The following is an 18,743-nucleotide window of genomic DNA, read 5'->3' as shown; positions in this document are numbered from 1 at the left end:
GAGCTAATAATGAATAGTCTAATTAAGCAGCTTGCAAGCAACTCAAAGGCTGAAGATTGTTTTGATTCAATGAATATTTATGACTAATGACTCTATCCACAGAAAGTTGGCTGGGTTCATTCACAACTTATGCACAGAAATAAGGACTTGACTCATCTAAACAACTCTGGCTAGTGCAACCGGCTTCAGTCACCTCAGTTTCTCTCACTCTCTCTCTTTTTTTTTTTTTTTAGCAAGTAACAAATGAACTTAAAGTGGCAGCTAGTAACACCTTAGTGACGCTGGCTCGCTGCTATTTCAGTAATGTGATGTGTGAGCTGCACTGTCATCTGGAACCACCGCAGCTGCCTGAAGAGTTTATTTTAGTTACACTGCGCAACCTGTCATCAGCCTATGGTATGGTAACTTCCATCTTTTGTTTCAAAGTTATCGTCTTTCATTTAAGGACAGGGGATTACTCTCTCTACCTAAAAATGTTACAGCTAAACAGAGCTCTGCTTGAGTGTGTGCGTGCGTGTGTGTGTGGAGAGACCCCGGGTTAACTGCTCTTGCTAGTTCTGGCTTCCAGATCATGAGCTATCCAGACGGCGGTGAAAGCTCTAACTTCTACCCCCAACTGAAGTTCCTCTGGGATGGGAATGAGTGGAAGATCAGATCTAGTGGAGCTCTTCTCCACCCCACTTCCCATCCTGCCCCAGTGCTCTCTGCCCTTACGCTGAGAGTGAGTTGGGCAGCGGGCACAGCTGTGCACTGGTGGAGGATTCCCCTCTTCAGGGTGAATCCCCCACTGGCTTTCAATGGCTGCTTTAAAGCCATTCTCCTCTGCTTCTGCAGCGCAAACTGGCCCAGGAGCCCCTAGCATCCTGCCCCACAGTGTTTCTAAGTGTGTTCTAAGAAGGTGGAGAGCAGCCGATTATCTGTCTTTCTTCTCTTCTGGCCTTTCTCCACAGCGCTTAAGTGTGTCCCTTTTATTGTCCTGACCCTGCTCTTCATGTCCTACATGCGGAAGTTAGTCAAGGGCGGCAGGATGAGACAAGCATTTTGTGGTGGTAAGTGCCAGAACTTGCCATAGGTGCCCAGAATGGATATTTAGGGGGTCTTGTTACAGATTGAAGTGACTGACCAAGTTTGCAAACAGGCCCTGAACTGTGCTCCCTGCCCTGCATTGCACCAGGTGCTGTGTTCCTGGGCTCCCATGGCACTCAGTGAAGTTGAGAGTGCTCCTCACTTTGCAGGAGGCGCTGAGCATTTGTAAATTCAGGCCCTTTATGACTCATGCACATAATTTAAAATAAAGAGACACAAAGACTGAAGCTGCCCATCTGCCAGCAATCTCCTGGGGGAGGAGGTGAAGGGAGCAGATTTCAATACTGTACATTTAAAAATCCCATTTCCAACTTCTTCACCCATTCTCTCCCCTTAGATGATGATAAAGAAACTCCTTTCACCCTCTTTCTCTGTCTTCTCTTCCTCTCCACTTCTCTCTTCCTTTGCTTTTCGGGTGATGCTCAGTAAAGGGTTAATCCTGTGCCTTTGAGGTAAATGGGAATTTTGCCATCAAATTCATAGAGAACAGGATTGGGCCCTAATTCTTCTTAGCAAGGACACTAGAGACACTTACCTTTAGGGCAAAGTGCTCCCCACTACCTTCAAATCCCAGTAAAGCCAATGGCTGTTAGGGGCACTCAACATCTTTCAGACAAACTGTAACTCAGGATGAAATCATCCAGTGTTAGGGTTAAATAAAGAGTAACTGCAGAGGACACGAGTCATGCAGAGCAGAGCAGAATTTAAACTGCTTTTTCAACCAACTCTAATTAAGAGGTAACAAGGAAGGGAGAAAAAATTTGTCTTCAAATGATGGTAATTGAAATAAGATTGAGAGATCTGCAAATTAAAAAACCTTTTGAGAAACAAGACACGGAACGGGGGGAAGAGAAATAGCTCAAAATTGATGTGGGATTTCAGCATCTAGTCCTGAACTAAGCAGTAGCTGCCATGGAATTGTAGTAAACTTTAGGCCTGGGTGTGTTCACTGATAAAGCAAATTCTCCTCATTACTAATATGTCCTTTTCACATTGCCTGTCTTCTCTCCGTCCATGCAGTTCTGGAAGAATGCTCAAGGGCAGTAAATTTCTATTTGAGTAACTGGGATAAGTGCTCATTCCCCAGAATGAGTGCATCGCAATTCTGCTATCGATTTCTTCCCTTATATTCTCATGTGACCAGCAACTGGCTGACCTGTGAGGAGCCTGAGGTGAGAATTGCTAGTTTTCTAAACCATAAGCAGAAATTGTAACGTTAAATATTATGAGTCTAGCACTCATTGTGATGATGACATTTAATGGTAGGTTCTTTTGGATGGAACAGTATGTCATGTAAATCATTTAAAACCCAAACATTTAAAACCCAAACAACATGGAAATTGTACGCAGTGTACATGGATTCTAGTTTTATGCACTAACGTGCAGATGAACACGGGATAGTGGCCTAAATTAATTCCTCCATTCATCTCCAGTGGAATTCCAGCAGGGGTGAGTTGGCCTAGAATGCATACTAATCTGGGGAATATCTTACCTGGTATAGTTGTGAGGTGCATTAGGATATAATCCTGAAACCAACCCTACGAGTCCTGGATCTTTACCGGGAAATATTGAGACAGGCCCATTCCTACAGTGGAACAAGGGAAGGTGCACTCACTGGAAGTAGAAAAGGTGTGCCCATTGAATGATATTGCATGAATTCGTAGGAACATAAATTCTGTGTCTCATCTATGCAGCTCAAGCAGGCCATCATCAAAGCCCTTGGTCCCATTATGAGTCTCCTGCTACACCAAGAGGAGTATCAGGATCAGATATTTGAACTGATCTCATGGCTCCTTGAGCAATATAAGGAGGATGCTCATGTTTTTCACATCACCAAGGTGAGGTACCAGTCCTTAAGGTAACTGTCCATGTGTGTGCATGTATGAACTGCGTGAGGAATTTGCTGCCAGTGGGGTTTCCTGGTTTAGACAGTGACTTGTTAGAAAATAAATATCCACACGAGTTCTGGGTTTGTACACGTGGTGAGCCAGGCAACAAGATTTGTAGGTAAATGCCTCCTATGAAAAGCATCCTCTGTTTCCTGGGCAGGATGATAAGGAGATAGAAAACAAAACACCAACCCCCCCTCCAAAAAGATCCTCCCACCTTGTGATTTCCCAGTACATCCTGTCAACTCTGCATCTCTCTTTTAGTTCATAGGCTCCTCAGAGTAGGGGCTGCCATATGTTGTCTCTGGTCTGTACCAAGACAACTGTCAATGGTTGAAAATTAATACTAAGGAGACTTGCGAGTCATTGCTTTGGATTATGTAACTAGATGGGTCTAAAAGCATTGCCTGTCTATTTCATCTCCCATTCTATGCCAGTGCTGTTGTAGCCATGTTGGTCCCAAGATATTAGAGCGCCAAGGTGGGTGAGATAATCTAATTAAAGATATTGTCTCACTCCCCTTGTCTCTCTATTTCATCTACCCTGAGTACCACATGAGCAAGAAGTAAGAGGCCATATTCTGTCTTCAGTGGGGCTACACAGTTGTAAATGAAGTCATGAGACAGCTATAACTTGTTGGGTAGTGATATTTACTCACTGTCTCTGTTGGTTGAAGCTTTCTGGTACAGAGTATGTGGTCACTTTTGGGGTTGAAATACCCATGATTTGGAGGCAACCAATGCATCATGGACTTGTTTGATAGCATCAGGGCACTACACAACTGCTTCAATATAGTAAAATCTGTAGATGGCATCAGAGACATTCCGGAAGCTTGAAGCAACAAAGGAGAAAAGTGTTTAGATGCAGGAAGGAGAGGACAGATTCAGAGAGATCTAGATCACTTGGTAAACTGGGCACAAACAAAGATGCATTTAAATATGGCTGAATGTAAATGTGAGCATCTAGGCACAAAGAATGTAGGCTATACATACATGATGGGAGATGCTGTCCTGGGAAGCAGTGACTCTGAAAAAGATTGTGGGGGTCATGATGAATAATCAGCTGAACACGAACTCATGCTGTGGCCAAAAAAGCTGAAAAGCATAAAAAGGGGAATCTCAAGGAGGAGTACAGTGGTGGTTTTACTTCTAAATCTGGCACTTGTGTGACTCCTGTTGGAATACTGTGTCCAGTTCTAGTGCCCACAACTCAAAAAGGGTGTTGATAAATTGGAGAGGATATTGAGAGAAGAGCCACAGTGATTACAGTATTAGAAAGCCTGCCTTACAGTGGTAGAATCAAGGAACTCAATCTATTTAGTTTAACAAACAGAAAGTAAAAGGGTGTGTGATGGGGTTTATGTACCCCACATTGGTTCAGCCATGGCACCTCATCTCTGCTGGGCATGCTTCAAGTGGAACCAGGATATAAGAGAGCTGCTTGGCTGAGTCTGGGATGGCTGCTGAAGGGAGCAGAGGTACATTGCAGGCTCCTGCAGAGAGACTGCCAGTGCTCCAGGATTCAGAGACCAGCCTGACTGTGGCTGCAACCCACGACCCCCAGCCACCCAATGCCGGAGATGGAGGAGAGACCACAGAATCCCTGAGTGGGAAGTACCCTAGGTAGACTAAGCACTGATCCAGTTGAGGCACTGGGCTTTGACTTGGCATGTTTTGGAAGGATCCTCGCTGATTTGGTGGCAGATACCCCTGCGGCAAGACAGGACCCTGGGCTGGGACCTGTGAAATAGGTAGGAGCCAGTGGAGAAGGGCTGGTCACTAGGCAACACTTCCCTGCCACAAAAGGTGGTTCTAATGACTCTTGCCACTAGGCCACACTGCCATACCTGGAAGGGGAGCCCTCCTAACTCAGGCTGTTGGGCCGTGAACCTTCACCGAAGAGCTGCTGCGCTGATCCCGACCATTAGGCTATGCTGCCCTAGGAGCCAGGACTGCTGCGATGGCTAGGGAGACTAGACCAGCTGGGCTGCCTGAGATCTACTTCATTTCCTCCACAACCTGGTACCAACCTGACGGGGTGGACCTGTCCTGTGACAGGGTGACTTCATGACAGTCTATAATATCTTATATGAGGGACTCATGTTTTATAACGGGCTCTTCAGTCTAGCAGAGAAAGGTGTAACTTGATCCAATGGCTAGAAACTGAAACGAGACGCATTCAGACTGGAAATTTAGTGTCCATTTTTAATGGTGAGATAATTAACCATTAGAACCATTTACCAAGCACCGAGGCAGATTCTCCCTCACTGACAGTTTTTATATCGAGATTGGGATGTTTTTCTAAAAGCTCTGCTCTGGGAATTATTCTGGGCAAAGTCTGTGGCCTGTGTTATAGCAGAGGTCAGACCAGATGATGGCAATAATCTGTTCTGGCCTTGGAATCCACGAATCCCCTGAATCTGCTTCAGTCACTACATGTTGCTCCTGTGTGTGCCACCATCTGACTTTCACCCCCTGTTGCAGAGTCTGAGCCAGCTCTTGGAGGTCTCTGGTGAATATAAGATCCCTCTCCCTAAGAGGAAGTTTCAAGCCATCTGCAGTGCTCTGCACAACCAGGTGAGGGGTGGTTTTGCTTGGATCTGAAGCATATTAACAATCAAAATCTATTGAATGATAGTGCAGAGCCTGGAGACTGCCTCATGCCCTCCTGATTTCTGCAGGCCCAAGAGTAAGCAGGTAGTGGTCTCATTTTCTTAGCTAATGTCCAACTCAGTTTGTAAAGCAATTTCACCATAAGCCGATTATCAGAGGGAGTCAGAGTTGTACAGTAAACACTATGGCTGTGTCTTGATTCGATGAGCTCTGCTGTTCAAAAAACTTTAGCTTCTCTCATCTAAGGTATTGGACATTGTGTTTGATTCTTGCTGTGCATTCAGTATCGTCCACCTGGGGTTCAGATCTCTAGTTGGACACGTAGGAAGTGGAAGCTTAGAAATTAATTGAACATTTTCTTTTCAATTGCTTCTGATTAGTTTTTCTTTGACCATTTCCCTTCTTCCCACAGATCTGTTCTCAAGCTAAGCCGCTCAGCCTGGAACATCACACAGAGCTGGTCTACTGTATAGTTCAGCTAGGTAAGAGGAAGAGACTCTGAGTTACACAGTGGTTTCCTTGTAACTTCCTTTGTAAGGTATGGTAAGAATAAGAGTTCTGTCGTCAGTGAGGATGTGATTTCTTGCCTTGCAGCCCGTTCTTCTCCAGAGGATCTGATAGCCTTTCTGCGCTCGCAACTGAAGGTTGAGAATGAGGCTGTTCGTGTGGCATCTCTGAATCTGCTCAGAGCTATTGTTGGTGCTGACTGTAAGTAACACAGGAGCAACTGTGCCAGCTGCCCTCTTGGCCGACATGCTGAGCATTGAGTTGGGGACATCCAGGGCAGGGCCGGCTTTAGGAAGTGCGGGGCCTGATTTGTGGGGCTTGTACTCACCAGGCGGTGCCCTGAGACTTCGGCTGCACTTCAGCGGCGGGTCCTTCACTTGCTCTGAGTCTTCGGTGGAACTTCAGCAGCGGGTCCTTCACGTGCTGCTGAAGACCCGGAGCAAGTTTAGGACCCACCGCCAAAGTGCCAGCGAACACCCAAAGCGAGTGCAGGACCCGCCGCTCAAGTGCCGCCAAAGACCCAGAGCGCTGCTGGGTGAGTAAAAATTTAAAGGGCCACTGGGAGCGGGGTCCTGTTATGTGCGGTGCCCTCTCAGACATGGGGCCCAATTCAGGAGAATCAGAGGAATCGGCCTAAAGCCAGCGCTGATCCAGAGCTAAAAGCATGAGCTACTATAGATTGAGCTGAAGAGCCAAGGCTTTGTAGGCACAGCAGGGCTGTAACAGACTCATCGCCTCTGCAAATGGGGCACAGAATCTCCATAACACACAGTCAACAGTGGTCTGGGTATCCACTAAGGGGCTAAATGCTGCCCTAAGTTACCCCCCTATGGCCACACAGAAATCAGCAGGTTCAACTAAGTGCTGAATGTAGCCCAAGGTATTTTTCAACTTGAGATACAAAAGTTGATTTGAGGCTAAAGCACGGTAACAATAATCAAAAATAAAATAATACCCCTGACTCAATAATCGTCAGTATTAGACACTACTGACTAGATTCTGAGTTCTATTATACTGTGTAAACACAGATTAACCTCAGTCTATCTAATTCTTTTATTATTATTTCCATCATGGCAGTCTGATGGCACTATTTATAGAAATGGAATTACTTTAGATTTATGCTAGTGTAACTGAGACCAGAGTCTGGTCCTATGTTTTCCCCACTGATTCTGTGTATGAGAGAAGCTTGGTACTATTCTTAAATGGGGCCTTTTGAAATCCAGGATTAATTCCAATGTGGAAAGTGAGTGTGTGGAACAAAGCAGTACTGTACACCTCTCCTTATCTTTCAGTGCCCGAGACAAGACTGAAAAAGTTTCTGATTGTGAAGGCAGTGAAATCCACTCTGGGTGATCAGAATGCTACGGTAAGAGTGTGTGTGGAGCAGTGAAATATTTCAGTTTTTTTCAATGATATGGGATGAATGGACATCTGGGTGGAGCTTTCATTCAGATCCAGGGGAGAGACTGCAGACTAGAGAAGGCATGTCATTCTCCTGCCTGTGTTAAATGGATCCATGTTTATAAGCCAAGGAGATCAAATCAAAAGCATAAGGACTCTCATATCCTATCTCCGATTTCAGGCAGAAGGGATAACAATAACTCATGTGTGTCATCTCTACCCTTGCAGGTGAGGACGGCAGTTCTTCATTTCATCCGGAGGCTGCTCAGCTCAGAAAGTGTGGAGAATTGTGCAGCGTGGGAGATGGTAGCACATGTTTTCAGGGAGTTCAGTGTATCCACCAGCAAACTGGTAAGGAGAGTTCTTAGCACTTAGGACTGGGTCCTACCATTCTTGCATGCTGGCTGCTCCCCTTGCCTTCAGTGGGAGTTTTGACTCAAGGACAACTGGACTGAATGATTAGAGCCAGAATCTGATCAGTTATATTGGTGTAAAGTCAAGGTAACTCCGCTGACTTTAGTGGCGTTACTCTGGATTTATACTAGTGTTACAGAGATCAGACTCTCACACTGGGTATTTACATCTAACAGAGTCATCTAGGTTACTCCACCCTCTGGCGAGTCATTGAAAAGTCTGAAAACACCATTTTTCAGTGATATATTCTAGTCCAAGGAAGCATATCTCTTTGGTTGAAATAGACTCTCCAGAGAACAAAATGATGCCCAATTCTGTGGCTGTTGAAGCAAACGTAAACTATCAGCAAAACACCGAGGTTATGCAGGTTGCATCACAGACTGTCAGGAGACTGGAAAAGCTTGCTGCCTATTTCCCTCACTACATGCTCTCATCTACATGTACTAGTTTAAAAATATCTTCAATCCGTATTTCTATCCATGGACACAGCCAGGGGCTCCAGACACTTTGTGCTCCATGATTGGAGCCATGATCTGTATTAACATAAACAGTTCAACTTTACAGTCAGTTGTTGAAGATCTTAGCTCTGCCTGGCCCCTTTTCTACAAAGTTGGAGCTTGTGGCAATACTCTCCAAGGGTCTTTTTCTCTCTCTCACACACACATGCACCCATCTTAAGGAAGGCTGCCTTTTCTCATTGGGCCAGTTTTGCTCTCCTTTAAACTAAAATCAGTAGAGTTAATCAATATTTAGTCTGGTGTAAGTAAGAGGAGAATTAGGCTCATTGATAGAATCACACTCACTACACACGAAATGACCAAGCTGGTTGGGGCATCAGAACAAACAGAGTGGATCCCCCTGGTTCTGCATATTGATTCCCACTGGGCAGAGTCTGAATGTTTTTCCTCAGAGATAAAAAGATGAAACAGTTTTTCAAATTTAAAGAAAATTAACCCTGTTGGGGAATCTCTCTTGTGTTCAGTGAATCATTCCCTTCACTTGAGGGTTTTCCTAAGCCTGGGATCTGACCCACAAGTTAGGAGTTTCTATTATTCCCTTCCCTTTAGATGGCTGTGCACTTCCAGTGTAATATAAAAGCAGGCATATGTCAATGTTCAAGATGGCTTTGTAAGAGAAGGACACTGATTCTCTAGCCAGTGTCTTGCTACTAGCTAATTAAGTTCTATAGAGCTATCTCACAGCAGGGTACGACACTTCTCACCCAGGCTATTCAGGAAGAAAACACTATCCAAACCCTGTGCATTGACATCCTGCAATGTCTGGACACCTCAGTCACTGGAATGACCCAAGTAAGTGACCTGTTGCTACTGCTTCTTGAAATAGGGACGGTCTTCCTTACATTCTTTGTACTTCCCCACAAGGAAGCTTTTTGCACACTCAGCATAATGGAGGAACAGTATGTCAAATTCATGTCAGGGATGGTGTGACCCCTTCATCATGGAGTAAGTGGTTCACATTAGAGAAAAGATAGAAAGCCATTTAACTGGAAGAAATCATGTTGCAGAGATCTTCTCTTCATTCTTTCCACTGTCTGAGTGCAACTCCCCCTTAGATCCTCCATGAATACTTCTGATCTTTAGATTTGGTGATCCTGGATTTGAACAGATCTTAGGGCTGGGACTGTGCCTTATCTAGGTCTGTAAAGTTCTGGGTGAGTTAATGGTGCTATCTAAGTAGCTCCATAATGCTGTAATGCAGGGAAGGAGGATTCATCTCTGGGTGAGAGCCAAATTGCTCACCAAAGAAGGCAGTGTATTTAAAAGACAGAGTGAGGGGGCACCAGACAGGTAGAGTGAGATGATGGGAGGAGAGAGAGATGAGGTGATAGGTAAGGGAAGGGTCAGTGATGAATAAAAGGAATTTTTATTGAGAGGGAGGGATTCAGACAGCAGGATACTGGAGGTGGGGGAATGGAAATAGCTGTGTACTGAACAGTCTCGCTCTTCTCTGCAGGTGCTATGGCCAAGGCTTCTAGAATATGTGGTGCCAGCTCAGTACACTGGTACTCTGAAGCCTCTCTGCAGATGCCTTAGGGAAGTGGCTGAGAAAAAGCAGCAGGAAGGAGAAGAAGCTGCTTGCCTCGACTACGGTGGACCAGGTTTATAACAGAAACTCTTTCATTTATTCTCTCCAGGCACACTGTGAAATGAACAGGTTCAGTCTGCTCCAGTTCTCTCATCGGCAATGAGAAGGCTAAAATGAATGAGGGATGGTCTTGTGATTGCAACATGGCCATGGGGGAAGCTAGGAAATGTGGGTTCTGTTCCCAGCTTGCCACCAAAATTCGGATGTGACCTTGGGGAAATCACTTGATCTTTCTCTCTCAGCTTCCCTGCTTGTAACATGAAGGAGTAATTAATGCCAACCTGATAGAGGTGCTGTGAGGCGGAATTCATTCATGTCTGTAAAGCATTTTGAGAAGCTCAGACTGAAAGCACTATGGAAATGCAAGCTATGATCAGCTGCATTCAACATTGGTGGGCACGTTGGGAATGGCTAGGTGAATAACATCAGCAGGACTCTCTGAAAGCCTGGCAAAATTAATGATATTCTCTTTCTTTCCCTAGTGAAACTCCCTACACCCCAGGGGCTGCTGGCACGACTCCTGGTGAGTAGACCATGAGAATAGGTTTTCTGCGGAATATGAAGTGGGACAGTTAACTATATAAAAATGGGTTTTCTAGCTAGATGCTTGTAGACAGGCTGAGGAATGTGTGTGATTGGATCTCTCTGTCTCTGCCCTCTCCTGAGACACACTGTTCTGGATCCTCGCACTACCTAGAATGCTTTCTTCTTCAGGAAGGCGCTGCAGTAGAATCAACAACTCTATTGTACGGTCTCCACAATGAGAGAGTCTGAGCTATTCTCTCCTTCAGGAATAAACTGGTATTGTGCTGACAAAACTTAGCCTGTTCTTTCTCTCTCATTGGCAGGTAGTAGCCTCATCCCCTTATGCAGGAGAAGGACACGGATGTGCTGCCTTGCAGTTACTACAGGCCCTGCACCAAAATATCCATGCGGCAGTGGGTGAGATGTGGGTAGTAAAGATCCCATCTCTGGTGCAGTACATTGAAGGTAAAGCACTAGTTAGGAGAAGTGCGATCCATGGAGAATAGAAGGGAAGCCAGAAAATGCAACTTCGTATGGACATGTGTTGTGCCATTCCTGTTGCAGTATGTGGGAACAGTGGGGAATTGAAATTGGGCTTCTAGGCCTTCCCTTTTCCTTCATCTGGATAACTATGAACCACTGGGGTAAATCCAGAATTGATCCACTAAGGCCAATTCAATCCGGGCAGAATCAGGCCAGGAAGGTTTCAGCTGAATGGAAATTTTACAGCAGTTCCCCCCACACCTATGCTAGGTTAATGTTTGGGAAGGTAAATTAAGCGTGAAGCTGGAGGTTAGTGAAATATTTTGGGGTTACATAGATAGTCTGAGTTTGCAAACTGAATTTTTCTGAAAATTAACCTCCATGTTTACTCTCAAGGGTGATTCAATTAAAAACCCCAGAGTTTTTCTTTCTGTAAGGAAACCTGAGTCATAAAAGTTAGGTTGGCCAAGTGGGTGCCCTATGTAGAATCTAGGTATTGGGGACCTAATAATGTCTTTCATCAATTTTACAGTGGTATGAATCTATTGACCTCCTCAGTCAGTGTAGGCTGTGTCTACACTATGGGGTTATGCCAGCAGAGCGCCAATGATGTAGCTCTGCCAGTATAGTCTCTGTGGAGTATGACAGACCCTACGTGGAGCATAACCCAATGTGTTTCTGATGACTGTCAAGCCCTACAATGTTCAAGTGGGTTTGATATTCAAAAAAAGATTTAAAAAATGAGCTGTCTCTTCTCTAGTGGTTGTTGCTGTACAGAGTCCCCAGTACTACCTTGTGCCGACATTACAGAAGGGAAGGTTAGAGCTGGACATTCAGAAACAGGGCTAGATTCTCAGCTGATGTAAATCAGTATAATTCCATTGACTTCAGTGAAGCTACACCGATTTACATCACGTTAGGATCAAGTCCAGAATCTCTTCTTATACAGGGAAAGTTTGTTTTCATATTAAGCCCAGTCTTCTGATGTGCTGAACAGTTTTGTGAGATGCTAAGTACCCTGAGCTCCCATTAAAGTCAATGGGAATTGGGAGTGCTCAGTCTCTCACTCCTGGTGGGTTGACTGGCCCTGAATGAAAATGCCAGCAGGGTACCTAACATGATACTTTCTGTTGGTCCAGCAAAGAGTGTTGGCGTATGTCCCATTTAGCCTTGAAAGCCCAGGTATGTTACAGCTTGGCAGAGCAGGGGTTTTCGAAGGACTAACTGCAAAGGAGATTCCTGGGACGACTCTTCTTGCTAACCTAGGTGACATTATTGTTTTGCCTCCTGCTTCACAGGAAACACAGAGAATTCCCTGGACTGTGTGCGGTGGGAGCACATGCTGCTTCAGGTACAAGACGCCTTTCAGCTGTATTGTCACAGCCCTCCCACCCCCCTCCAAATGTATCAGCTGGGGAAAATATTAGTGATAAACTATTCATTATAAGCAGAGCTGGTCAAACCATTTCATTTTGTTCACTGAAAACTGGCCTTTTTTATTTTCATGGGATATTTTCAATTTTTTTTCTTTTTACACAAAACAAAACAACCACAACCCAAATGGAAAATGTTCAGTTTTTTGAAACGGAAGTTAATGTTTTGGGTTTTTTTTTCATTTGCTTTCCTGTTTGTCTCCTTCCCCCTGTCCCCCCCACCCCCCCCGGCTTTTTCAGTCACAAAGTGGAAGAGGGGAGAAAAGGCCTGGGGACGAGGGATAAATGGAAGGAAAGGGGGAAAAGAAAGAACTGAATAATGGTCATTTTTGATTTTGAAAAGCAAAATATTTTTGTTTGTTTCACTTTTCATTTGTGTTGAAAAATCAAGAAAAGAAAAAAATTCCACTTGTTTTGTGAAATGAAGTTACCATTGTTCAACTGGCTCTAGTTATAAATAACTCCTGTGTTACCACTGGAAACAACACAAAACCTAACCAGAAAACCAACATGCTCGTGGTGCTAATGCACCACTGGGGAACATATAAGGGATTCTTTTTTTCTCTTTGCCACTCAAAAGAAAATTTGCTATGAGAAACCCAAAAAGGAAAAGAGACAAGACAGGGTTTGGTGACTGTATCTCATGGAGAAGCCTTTCTGGTCAGAAAGAGCTCTTTACAGCCTCATGTAAATCCAGACAAGGAACATTTTTATGGCGAGTGCTGAAAATGAAAGGAAGGGACCTAGTGACAAATATGCCCCAGAAGATTTGGAGTTCCATTTGGGGTTGGATTACACTCTAGAATTTTCCATTCCAGATCCCAGCCTTATTTGAAATTCTTTGGGCTAAAAAATCAAATCACATTAGGTTTTCTTATGAGGTTTCTGATATTTCCTGGCTGCTGTTCAAAATTTGGGCCTGAAACAGCAAAGTGCTGAGAGTTACTAACCTCCGGCTGACATCAAAGGGAGTTGAGGGTGTGACCCCAGGTCCTTTGGGTGCCCACTGACTTAGGCCACAGGATTCCCTGGATCTGATCTCTATATAATCAAAGGGTGTTATGTAAAGCCTTTGCTGGATACCTGTGCCACACGGCTTATCATAATCATTGCACAGTGACTGGATGGAGAATATATAAGATGTTATGGTTGTATACTGAAATTGATGCTTTTAAGGTGTGTGAGTTGGGGCTGGTCACCAGAAAGTGATAAACAAGTTTCTTTCAGGCAGGAGATGCTTATCTGCCTAAATGGCTGTATGTAGACAGAATAATTATTCACAGTGGATGCTAATCAATAGAGGAAAATTCTAATCAAGTGATTGCAAAGTCTCCAGAGGAGATTTGATACAAGAAAAACAAACAAACAATAGGGGGTACGCTGTTTACCAGTGAAGACAATGGATGCTTGGAACCCTTTCTGGAGGTCCAGAGATATCCGGCACCAGGTATCCTTCACCTATTGGACGAACTGCCAGCTGGCTTGTCTTCTGAATGGAGGATAACCTTTGGTCTGGGTGTTTCATGCTGGGAGAGAGATTTGGGGGAGCTATCCTTTGTGAGATAGGGGAATGTTTGGTTATCTAAGTATAAGCTCTAGAAGTGTGTTATGATTTTATTTTGACGTAACCATTTGTTTGCATTAATTTTACTTGCTCCTTCTCAACTCTCTGATCTTTGTGAATTGAACTCTGCTTGTTTTCACTATAAATGTATCTAAGTGTGTGAAATGGAGCGGTGACTCTGAGGTGAAACTGGTAAGGTGGTCTGTAGCAAGCCTATGAATTCTGTGAGTATCCAGTGGAACAGGCGCTGGACATTGTGGGGCTGCAGAGAGGGCTCGGCAGTTGGACTATAGGGATTGCTAATCTGTGGAAGGACAGTGGAATCTGGATGCGATGAGAAGGGCGTGTTTGTGTTTCCTGTGACTGGCAGAGCACAGAGAAGGCTTCCTCATGCTAAGGGCAGGTGGTAGTGAGGTACCGCACAACCCTGGGGACCCTCGGGAGGTGGCATAAAGGGTCCAGAGCACTTCAGAGAAGGTTCCTGGTCCTTTGTAGTCCAGGTCCCTTTTGTTCAAAGTTTATTAGACCCATCCACTATATAATCACTCCTCAATGGTCAGATTTCTTGGCTCGGTCTCATTCTCCAATTCACTGTCCATCTGGGTTTGGGGACTGAGAGGAATCATCAGGCAAAAGTTAAAGAACAACAGCAGAGGAAGTCTGAGTTGTCAATGTTTATAGTTCTCAGTGGGGAAATAACCTTCCCATGACACCTGAATATTGGAAAGTTTACAAGAGAAAACAAGGAAGAAAAGAAAAACACCAAACAAATAAACAAACAAACCCCACAACAACCCCCAAATTTTTGCAATTAACCCTCTGTGTTAACTCTTGTTTTACACTCAGTTCCTAGGAACATCTCTGGAGATGATAGACGACAGTGCCTGGAGCAGGCAGATAAGCCTTGAGTTGAGCCAGCAGATGGCCAGCTATACCAGCCCCTCCCATGAGAAGGTTTGTTCTCTGTTAAGACTTAGTTTCTAGTTAATTTCCCTTGAAATTCTGATTGGGGGGCTACGTAAGGCTTCTGTCAAGGCCTCATTACTTTATATTTTATTCTGCATAACAAATTTGTTTTTACTTGTTCCCTGCTCTCTTGCCCACCTGCCCTGCCAATATTTGCTTGGACAGGCTACTTGTCTGTTCTGCATTGTTGGTTCTCTGGCTGGGCTAGATGATGGGATGTGTCTGCAGTATGGGTGCTTGGACTTGGCTATCTTGTTCTTTCCTGAGTGTTCCTGAGCTGGGTCTGTACTGACAGGCACGTTGTGTTACTGATATCTCGGTGCTGGTCTCTTTCTTTCAGAGTTTCCTGTATAAGGCGCTAGGAACATCCTTAGCAGTTTGTCAGGACCTGGTCCACGTTAAATCACAGCTTCATCAATTTTTGACAACAACAGATTATATGGAAGTCCCTGAGAGACAGGTGAGGACTCTGTCCCTCTCCCCACTTTACCAAGTAATCCCTGAATGCTCCCTGTGGGGCTCAGCTCTGAGTTGGCCTGGGACAGATGCCATTTCGCTTCATAGCCTCTTCATTGCTATTTCACTCAGCCCCCTCTCCCCATGTGTCTCACGCCTGACTGGCGCTTTACACCGCTCCAGGTGAAAGGAATGGACTCGTGGGTTAGATCCTAACCAGTATTTTTCTTGGGTGACAGGGAGTCATTTCCATCCTTGCATTCTCTGCTGAGAGCCATCTGGACCTCACCTTGAACGCACTTCAGGAATTTGGGGCTGCAATGAACAAGGTTAAGGTTTCTGGGTTCGTCAGCCGCCTGAAGGTAAAGGAGCCAGGGGGTTCTCTCAAACTTCCTCTCCCTCTAAAGCAGGGGCAGCAGCCCTGGGGTGGTGTCTCCTCTGGTCAGCTAGCATTGTCCCCCAGTGTATGAGTTCTACGTGATGCCTGCAGTTAAGCAGAGAGGAGCACAATCTGGAGCTGGGGTTCTCTCAAATGATTTTTATCGTCTGACGTCCCATGGCTTGAGCGCCCCTCCCATGCACAATGTGTGGGAACTACCTCAGTGGCTTGCATGGAAAAGCATTTAAGGTATTTTTAGCGTTTTTTTAATCCCAGTTAGTAGCTGGAAATGAGGAGGTGTTGCAAGCAACATGTGGCCAAGCAACCTGCTTTAGGTAGACCACCAGTGGTCTATGGATGACAATTATGGAACATCTGATTTAGAGCAGTGGTTCTCAACCTGGCCAGATTAGTGTACCGCTTTCAGGAGTCTGATTTGCTTGTGTATCCTAAATTTCACCTCACTTAAAAATTACTTGCTTACAAACTCAGGCATAAAATTATTAAAAAGTGTCATAGCACATTATTACTGAGAATTGCTTATTTTCTCACTTTTACCATATAATTATAAAATAAATCAACTGAAATATAAATATTGTACTTGCATTCTTTGTAGTCTGCTGTAAAACTAGGCAAATATCTAGATGAGTTGATAAACCCCTTGGAAGACCTCTGCAGATCCTCAGGGATACACAAATAGCCCTGGTTGAAAACCACTGATCTAGAGGCTAGAGCAGGAGACTAGGCCTCTGGGCTTCCACTGCTGGCTCTGCCATTTACTCACTGTGCAGCCTTAGGCAAGACATTTAGCGCCTGTTCTTGTACCCACCGGTGTCAATGACTAAGCTCCCGTGTACTTCACTCCTGTAGGTTCAGCATTTTAGACTCTCTGTGTCAGAGTTACCTAGTGGGAATGATGGAGATACTAATCTCTCCACACCTCACAGTTATTATATTGCTTAAATACTTTTTGCAAGTGGTTTGAGATCTTTGGCTGAAAAGAGCTTTGCAAGTGCAAGCTGCTGTTGCTGCTGTGAGGAATTCCTTGGTCAGCAGCAGATCAGAATTCCAAAGCAAAAGGAATCAGAAGAACTTTCTGATTGTCTAGGACTACCACCATGGGAAAAGAGGCAAGACTCACAGCACCCTGATGCTGACATACAGCAGCGTGGCTGTCCATGCTCCAAAAGACCAGCTTCTTTCCCGAGTAGAGGCAGACATCACAGGGAACATCCTTCTCCATTACAGAGCCAGTTGTCAGGTAAGAGCTTTTGCGTGATAAGTGTCACAGAACTCAAATTTAAAACTGTAATGGATGGAGCGTGAGCTGTCACATGTTGTATCATTTTTGTTGCTCTTCTTTGTATTTTCTCTAGTTTTCTATATTCTTCTGAAATTCTGCAGACCCCAGCTACACAGTAATTCAGATGCAGTGACATTCAGGCTATTCAGAATAACACTCTAACTCCCCTAATATGGATGTGTATCTAGCTCTATCTTTTACTACCCAAGAGAGACTAGTGCTAGCCTGTATTTAGTTGATTTGCTGTCACGCTGTTTCTTGGACTCACTACTTCCCTTACCTCTTATCTGTCTTCTTGTTTGTCTGTGTGCTCCATTATTTCTGTTCGCCAGGTGTCTGACTGCTGGTCCTGACTCTCATCTCAGTGCAACCTCTCCACGTCACTTTGCCATTCAGTTCTGCCTTGTCTAACTGAGACTCTCACTTAGGCATTGCCAAAAACAGTTGAACCAAACTGAGATCTTCCAGTACTTCACAAATGCAAATGTTACGGAGGATGGCCCCTGATACTGACCTCTGCAGAACACCCCCTCTGCCTACATTTCCTGCCTTTTGGAAGATTTAACAATAGTGATTTCTCTCTGCTCCATATTCACCAGCCAGGACGTTTTGAGGTTGTGTGTTATGTGGGACTATCTACATTGCTAATAGCTGTTTTGCATTTCGTTTTTCAGGTGCTGGGCATCACTGTTGCGAACAAGGTACATTCTAAATAATCTGCCCTCAGCTTTTGCATTTTCTGTACACAAGTTGCTTGTTTAAATTGCGCAGAGCTTGGTTTCCTTGCTGCATCAAGCAGGAGTCCTGGCTGCTCTGGTGTAAGTGGACCTGGATTTATTTATTTGAACCTGGGTTTTCGCTTCTTCTGAGGTGGGTGCAGAGCCAGGGTCCTCTACCTTCTGGGGTCTGCAGGCACCTCTCTCCTTCCCTGAGGCTTAGATTTAATTCCTGATCTTTATCTTCTGGACTGTGGTTCTTCTCTCAGGTTCTCATCCACTTCCTCTTGTTTCTCCTTCTGGATTATGTAGGACATGTACCTAAAATTAACCCTCATCCACAATGTCATGGAGATTAGCTGTGCCATCTTGGAGACCAGAGACTCCCAGGAGTTTGAATTCTCTTACAAACTGGAGCTCCTTGGCTACATGCTGGTGAGTGATTAGGCGTTTGTTGTCATGTAATAAGACTGGTTTTCCAGGGGGATGTTATTTTATCCAGTGGCTGTGATTGTACTACTGCAGTCTCATGCGCTACCTGCATGGCACCCAGAATGCTGGGTCCACTCTGAGCTTGGCAGGGATGCTGACATTGTGGGCTGTAACTGGAAGGAACGGCTTGTGTCTGGTGAGTTCTCTTTCTGTCCTCTGTATAGCCTGCAGATGGCCCTACGGTTCATTTCTGAGGCAGAGAGCCTGCTGAGCACAGTGTCTGTTATTCCAGGTCTAGCAGATGGCCTGTTTCAGGGTGTGAGAGACGGCCTCTCTGCCTTTCAAATCCATTTCCCATTTTTGATGTCCCTATTCATGCATTTCAGGACTTCATTAAAAAGGAACCACTGGATTCACTGGCATCTCCAGTTCGCTACAAGGCAATTCTTGCCATTGGACATCTGAGGTAGG

General features: G+C 44.8%; 1 protein-coding gene across 1 annotated transcript in view; it reads left to right on the top strand.

Moving 5' to 3' along the window:
- LOC127030059 (maestro heat-like repeat-containing protein family member 2B) overlaps positions 1-18,743 on the top strand; it is an 87,919-nt gene that overhangs the window by 19,518 nt on the left and 49,658 nt on the right. The window contains exons 4-23 of the mRNA XM_050915967.1: positions 234-396; positions 951-1,049; positions 2,107-2,258; positions 2,781-2,924; positions 5,459-5,551; positions 6,000-6,069; positions 6,182-6,295; positions 7,387-7,460; positions 7,724-7,846; positions 9,136-9,219; positions 9,884-10,028; positions 10,498-10,538; positions 10,864-11,005; positions 12,322-12,374; positions 14,867-14,974; positions 15,327-15,446; positions 15,682-15,804; positions 16,930-17,082; positions 17,799-17,825; positions 18,153-18,275. Of these exons, the coding sequence (XP_050771924.1) occupies positions 234-396; positions 951-1,049; positions 2,107-2,258; positions 2,781-2,924; positions 5,459-5,551; positions 6,000-6,069; positions 6,182-6,295; positions 7,387-7,460; positions 7,724-7,846; positions 9,136-9,219; positions 9,884-10,028; positions 10,498-10,538; positions 10,864-11,005; positions 12,322-12,374; positions 14,867-14,974; positions 15,327-15,446; positions 15,682-15,804; positions 16,930-17,082; positions 17,799-17,825; positions 18,153-18,275 (2,151 nt within the window). The remainder of the gene's footprint in view (positions 1-233; positions 397-950; positions 1,050-2,106; positions 2,259-2,780; positions 2,925-5,458; positions 5,552-5,999; positions 6,070-6,181; positions 6,296-7,386; positions 7,461-7,723; positions 7,847-9,135; positions 9,220-9,883; positions 10,029-10,497; positions 10,539-10,863; positions 11,006-12,321; positions 12,375-14,866; positions 14,975-15,326; positions 15,447-15,681; positions 15,805-16,929; positions 17,083-17,798; positions 17,826-18,152; positions 18,276-18,743) is intronic.

The sequence above is a fragment of the Gopherus flavomarginatus genome, chromosome 10, assembly GCF_025201925.1.
Source record: "Gopherus flavomarginatus isolate rGopFla2 chromosome 10, rGopFla2.mat.asm, whole genome shotgun sequence".
Taxonomy (NCBI): Eukaryota; Metazoa; Chordata; order Testudines; family Testudinidae; genus Gopherus; species Gopherus flavomarginatus.
Note: the sequence above shows the minus strand (reverse complement) of the source record. Positions and strands in the feature narration are given on the sequence as shown.